This window comes from Centruroides sculpturatus, unplaced genomic scaffold, assembly GCF_000671375.1.
Source record: "Centruroides sculpturatus isolate CEXI.00-Female unplaced genomic scaffold, Cexi_2.0 scaffold1016, whole genome shotgun sequence".
Lineage (NCBI taxonomy): Eukaryota > Metazoa > Arthropoda > Arachnida > Scorpiones > Buthidae > Centruroides > Centruroides sculpturatus.
Window position 1 is genome coordinate 133,372 of NW_019385415.1, and position 6,703 is coordinate 140,074.

The following is a 6,703-nucleotide window of genomic DNA, read 5'->3' on the forward strand; positions in this document are numbered from 1 at the left end:
CGAGTCTATCACAATCCTTTTTTATACATCACCAGAAGTAACAGTTAACATGGTATTTGTTTTGAAGAAAAACTTCTTAAAAAACACAGGTAAACAAGTAAAAAGAGGTTACAATGTTAAAAATGATCAAGTGTCAGCCTTCTATTGTAGGTTCTGACACTTTACATTAAAAACATGAAGAATTCATGATTCCACAACGACAACACAGTAGACGCGTCCGATTTCGTCTCCGATCTCCAAGGCAGGATGCGACGACTACGTCCCGTCTCACCGCGCAAGCACGGCAACCACCAGATGTTTGTGTTCCGCGACCTACAGACCTGCTCCCATGTCTTTGTACGCCACGACGCCATACGTAAACCTCTACAGCCCCCATACGATGGTCCATTCCAAGTACTCCAGTGCTCCGACAAAACGTTCAGAGTTAACATCAACAGCAAGGAGGTGACGATTACTATCGACCGCCTCAAACCAGCCTTTGTCGCCGACCCAACAACTTCCGTCCCAACCAGCACGGAAAAGGGACCCCCACCACCAACAGACCTCGAGGCGACCAAACCACCAGTCACAACCCGCTCCGGACGACGGGTACGCTTCAACCTGAAGTATCGTTAACACTCGCGGGGGAGTACTGAGGCGCTAATGCCTACAGTCGCAACCAGAGGGCCTCGAGAGGATGATGTCAGCGCTTTGTCAGATCCCCGTGCTTTTTCAACCTGCCACGAGACAGTTCAGGTGTGTTCGACAAGAGCTCCGCTACTTCCGACTAGACAAAAGATTGTAGTGCCAATCGACCATCGCCTACACAATCAATAAATAATGATTGAGAACTATCCCTGTTAATTATTGTACATTTATATTGTTAATTATTGTATATTTATATCTGGCAACACTTAAAAAGTTGTCAGTCGTCAGAGTTTCATCTGGTTGCAAAGTTGTAAATAAGTTCTGTTAGTTATTAAAGTTAAGTATTAAAAGAATAAAACAAAAGAAAAGGTAATGCTTTATTTTTTGTCTTAACAATCCCAAAGCAAAGATGAGTCAGGTCAACTCAGTGATGACTCTACGAAAGTTTGATGTCATCACCAAATAAAAAAACACCGTCTCAGCTACAATGATGACACTGCTAATGAATCATCACCCGATGACGAATTTTCTCATGCTTAAAATGAAGTGTTTAAAAAGAGAGCTGCAACCAGAAAAAGCTCAGTTAGATAGGGAGAGACAGAAAAGGGTAGTGAAACAGACAGACAGACAGAAAAGAGAGAGAGAGAAAAAAAGAGAACTAACAAGCATCAGACCAGACAAGTACCAGAGCGAGAGTAGCTCAAAAGAAGACGAGCTCAAAAACGAGCAAGCATCAATAATAGACTAAGAGTGAGAGTGAAATAGGATCAACAGACTGACAGACTGTCTGAACAGATGAGAGAAGACATCTCGTTTACCTGGTATCTTGTGAGTCACATAAATTTGAATACCCCCATTAGGCACCCCCTTTCGTTGTATAGATAGAGTTAGGCAAATTTCCAAAAATCAAATTTTATAATTCTGTTCTAAACTTCAATTTTGTGTTAATAAATTTCCTTAAATTGGTTATATCTAACTCTGCATTCTTCCTTCCGAGAGGCTCATTCCTGGACTTTGGAGTGGCTCTCACCCTCGCATCTTAATCATTTATTTCGTCTTAATCGTCTTAGATAAAACACACCTTGTAGCAGGACCCTACCCAAAAAAGTGCATAATAAATCTTTATGGCCCCTAAATCCCATAACCTTAATCTTATTGAAAATCTTGAGATGAATTTAAATTGAAAGATTTGTGTGCAAGTCTACATGACTGCATTAATTATAAGGAAAAGTTACAGCAGCTCATTATTAGTTTGCCAAAACAATGTGCTTTTGTATTAAAAAACTATGGATACCAAATTAAATATTAAGCTGTATTCTTATCTGCTGGTAAGCCATTTAACCAACCACCTTAAACATACTATTGCTAAATTAAAGAAAAAAAATTTATTTTCAGATTCCTGTGCAGGATTCTAAAAATCTTTGGCCACCATCATATATTAAAATCTAAACTAATTAGTAATTAAATTTTGAATTCTAAAAACTAATCAGATTCAATCATAAAGTTTGTTAATTCAAATTATCATTAAATAATAATCATATTTTTCAGTGCCGTAACTAGGCAGGTGCAACAGGTGCACCTGCACAGGGCCCACTTGGAAGGGAGGCCCAAGCTGCCGTTCACAAAAAATTATATTTTTAAATTTTAAATTTTCCGCCTTTCTACATCGCAGTTTGGCGATTACATTTCGCCTTACTTAGACCCTAGATGTCTGCTCACTAGTGTTCCCAACTGTGGCGACTTTTAGAGGGATGTAGTGAGGTAGCAGAGACATCAGATAAATCAGCCAAAAGTAGCAACTTTTGATATTTTTTAATTTATTTTTTGAGAAATTTGAATTTATGTTTATAGTTTTCAAAATTACAGATTTTTTTCTACTTTATAGAGCTCTCTGGCAACTACTAATATTATTATGATATACAAAACTGTATTTCTAGATTTTNTTAAAAGAAATTTAAAATATAAGAATTACCAATAATCTACAAAAAATGTATAAAATACATTCTAAATGAAAATATAATACAGCTGTCCCTTGTTAGTCCAACATTTTGTAATCCGACATGCTCAGCAGTCCGACGCACCTCCCGTCAAGGTACCCGTCCCCATTACATGTCTGCTAGCACAGAAGCATGTCGCAACGTGAATCTCCCCACCCAATTCTTACACGATGACACACATTTCGTATGTTTTCCGTGAGCAGTTCTATTAGAACAGTTGGAGTAGGGAATATTGTAAGCTACTGCTAGCAAAACAATGCCAAATATGTAATCACTTTTGGTAATCCGACACCTCTTTGGTCCCATACTTGTCAGATTATCAAGGGTCAGCTGTATTAAAAAAAAACTTATATTCATAAATTAATTTACAGCTATGGAAATAGTGCATAATTTTCCATGTTCAGTTATAATTGAACAAAAGCAAATACTGAAAAAATTCATTTATACCTGATAAACATGTTTTATTTTAAAATGAAAACAAACCTAAGAGTGAATATAAAATTGCATAAATATTGTAGTTGGTTGTATAATGAATAATATAGATGTTAACAAATGCAGTGTACAAATATATAGGGTTTTTTTATACCATAAAATGAACAAATGTCAAAATCTTCTGGTAAAATTTCCTTTATCACAAGATAACTGCTTTATTTTGGGAACCAAATATAACATTTTAAAGATTATCAGCACAAAACCTTTCTCACTAATTCCTAGCCTTATTAACTGGAGTACTCCAGTTAATAAGGCTAGAAATTAGTGAGAAAGGTTTTGTGCTGATAATCTTTCAAATAGTTCTAGCTACATATGCATAGTAGTATAACATTTTATTTAATAACATTTTCATTACTGCTTGAGAATATCTTCAGTTGTAATTCGGAACATAAAGACAGTGTTAAAAAATGTCAGAATAAATACATTTGAAAGTCAAATTAATGAAACATTTATGATTTTAAATTATTCCATTTACACACACTGTTTGAAATTATACATAATAGGTGACAAAAGTTTCTGGTCTAACTATGTTTAAGATGTTATAGGTATAAAACAATGATGTCATTTTTTCAATATAGTCTCCTTGCAGTTCAATGCACTTATTACCTCTTGGAATTACCGTTTCAATACCCTTAAAAAAATAGTCCACAGTTTTGTCTGCAAAATGCTCATAAACTGTCTTATGCAACTCTTCATCATTTTTTCAAATGTCTTTTTTGAGTTTTAAAAACAGATAATAATCACTAGGAGCCAGGTCCAGGCTATAGAGTGGTTGGTCAAGCTCTTCAAACCTCTTTCCTTCAGAGCAGCCTTCACAATGACAGCCATGTGCACTAGTGCACTGTCCTGCAAAAAGTGAACATGATGCAAATTAATGTAACAAATCTAACTAAAATAAATGTTTCCAAGCAACTTATGCAAATCGGTGGCAAAAACTATTTTATTACTCCACATACAGATGGTGGCTGTCTGATACTATCATTATTTTATTCCTATCGTGTCTAAAATATAGATAGGCAAAAAACTTTTGGAGCTTACCTTATACTTTGCACCATTATAAACAGTTTACAATATAAGTGAAAAGAAATTAAGCAAGTATCGTACATTTTTAGATTTTTCCATGCTTTATTTAATAAGTTTATTTCTAAATGTATTTTATACTTGTCAAGTCATCACTGGTAATTTTTTTTTATTTTGCATATACAAATTTCTTATACCAATCAATCAAAATATTAATTCCTACAAACTTGTTAAATAGAAAATTTTCTTCATAATTGAAGTTTCGACTATTTACAAAAATATCAAATTTTTGAGTCTATCATAATCCTTTTTTATACATCACCAGAAGTAACAGTTAACATGGTATTTGTTTTGAAGAAAAACTTCTTAAACCTGAGAGCCTGAAGCAGTTAAAGAATGGATAAGGACAGCATAATGAGAAGAATCATGTTGTTGGTGGTGGGGGTCCCTTTTCCGTGCTGGTTGGGACGGAAGTTGTTGGGTCGGCGACAAAGGCTGGTTTGAGGCGGTCGATAGTAATCGTCACCTCCTTGCTGTTGATGTTAACTCTGAACGTTTTGTCGGAGCACTGGAGTACTTGGAATGGACCATCGTATGGGGGCTGTAGAGGTTTACGTATGGCGTCGTGGCGTACAAAGACGTGGGAGCAGGTCTGTAGGTCGCGGAACACAAACATCTGGTGGTTGCCGTGCTTGCGCGGTGAGACGGGACGTAGTCGTCGCATCCTGCCTTGGAGATCGGAGACGAAATCGGACGCGTCTACTGTGTTGTCGTTGTGGAATCATGAATTCTTCATGTTTTTAATGTAAAGTGTCAGAACCTACAATAGAAGGCTGACACTTGATCATTTTTAACATTGTAACCTCTTTTTACTTGTTTACCTGTGTTTTTTAAGAAGTTTTTCTTCAAAACAAATACCATGTTAACTGTTACTTCTGGTGATGTATAAAAAAGGATTATGATAGACTCGAAAATTTGATATTTTTGTAAATAGTCGAAACTTCAATTATAAAGAAATTTATCCTGAGTTAATACATAAATTGTGTTCATAAGAAAATTTTCTGCATTATCGTATATTAGCATCATGAATTAACAAACATAATAGTTTTTAAATTCAAGAAGAGATCACTATTTTTAATGAATGTTATTTACGTCCTTGATAAAAGTTAAAATGTTTTGTTAATTTATAAAAAAGTTTTATTTTTCCTTGTCCAATTCCAACTCTTGTTTTATGAATCATATAATAAAATTTTAAAAAATATCATATTTATTCAAATATAAGACGATCTTGCATATAGGATGAAGTGTGACTTTAAAAATCAAAATACAGAAAATTAGATTTATTAATACAATTCTAATTTTATTTTGTTTAATAACAAATAAAATATCAAATGCACATAAATGCACACATTATCCTGCAAAAATTACTGGCATTTTAAACTTCAAGGAAAAATCTTGTAAAATTGACAACATAATTTGTTCATGTAAAGCTGGACAATCAAGAATATTTTTTGCCAATTCTTAACAGTCAAATTCACTCTTCATTGATTAAACTTATTAGTTTCTTTGAATTTCCAAATAATCGTCTCTTTTCATGTGGGAATGAATTAAAACTTATATTGAGTTCCCATGTAATTTTGGAATTAAATTCAAAAGCTTTGCTTTTCTTATTGAAATTCATCTTTACTCCTGACAATACACAAGAATGATTCAAACGACCCAAATAAAATACTTTTGTTTTTAAATGCCAGAAAGTGAGAATCTGATAAAATATGCAAATACATAGTTTACAAAAATTATACAAAAACGAAAAGAATCCTTCGCTCGTGTGTATAGGCAATGGTGATATTCGAAATATTTAACAAAGGGTTCGCTAACAAAAAATTTTTCCTTAACAATTTTTTTTCGCTCATATGGTGCATCGGGAGGCTCTAGTTTAGTAGTGTTACAGAGTATAATACATATATTTTAATATATTTTTTAAAAGAAACAAAACCACTGAAAAATGTTACATGTGAGAAATGTTACAAGGTTCGGAAAACTTTGAAAATGTTAACAACGGGTTCGGCCGAACCTGTGCGAACCCGCTGAATATCACCACTGCGTATAGGACTACCTAGGTTTTTGAAGCAGTGAAAAATGAATAAAAACTTTGTCTTATACGTGAGTAAATATGGTAATTAAAATCTCAAATTTCACAAACCTTCCTTATTCACCACGTATTCAAATATAGTTTCTTTTTCATCTTTTTTAACAGGAGGCAGATTTAGAATTTTTTTATTTTTAAATAATAGTTCTTCAAGCATTGCTCTTTCATTTTGCTCTAATAAGGCACCTAATGACCACATAATAGCAAATACAAATATTTTTTCTATTTGTTCTTGAGAAACTGTTACTCTGTGTTCCATCGGTAACAATCCTTCTAATATATCCAAAGCCTAAAATTAAAATAATAATTAATAATTTAAAATTAAAACAACATTGTTTTAACAAACACTAGCTTATTTTACTGTATGTATTAAATTTATTTTAAAAATTATAATAAGTTTATAAAATAAATTTCTTAG

At 33.5% G+C, this 6,703-nt stretch overlaps 1 protein-coding gene across 1 annotated transcript in view; it reads right to left on the reverse strand.

The window, feature by feature from the left end:
• Positions 1-6,328: 6,328 nt before the first annotated feature.
• Positions 6,329-6,703, reverse strand: part of LOC111638743 (dynein heavy chain 5, axonemal-like) — an 86,677-nt gene continuing 86,302 nt past the window's right edge. Inside the window, exon 17 of the mRNA XM_023384501.1 lies at positions 6,329-6,574. Within this exon, the coding sequence (XP_023240269.1) occupies positions 6,332-6,574 (243 nt within the window). The 3' untranslated portion in view covers positions 6,329-6,331. The remainder of the gene's footprint in view (positions 6,575-6,703) is intronic.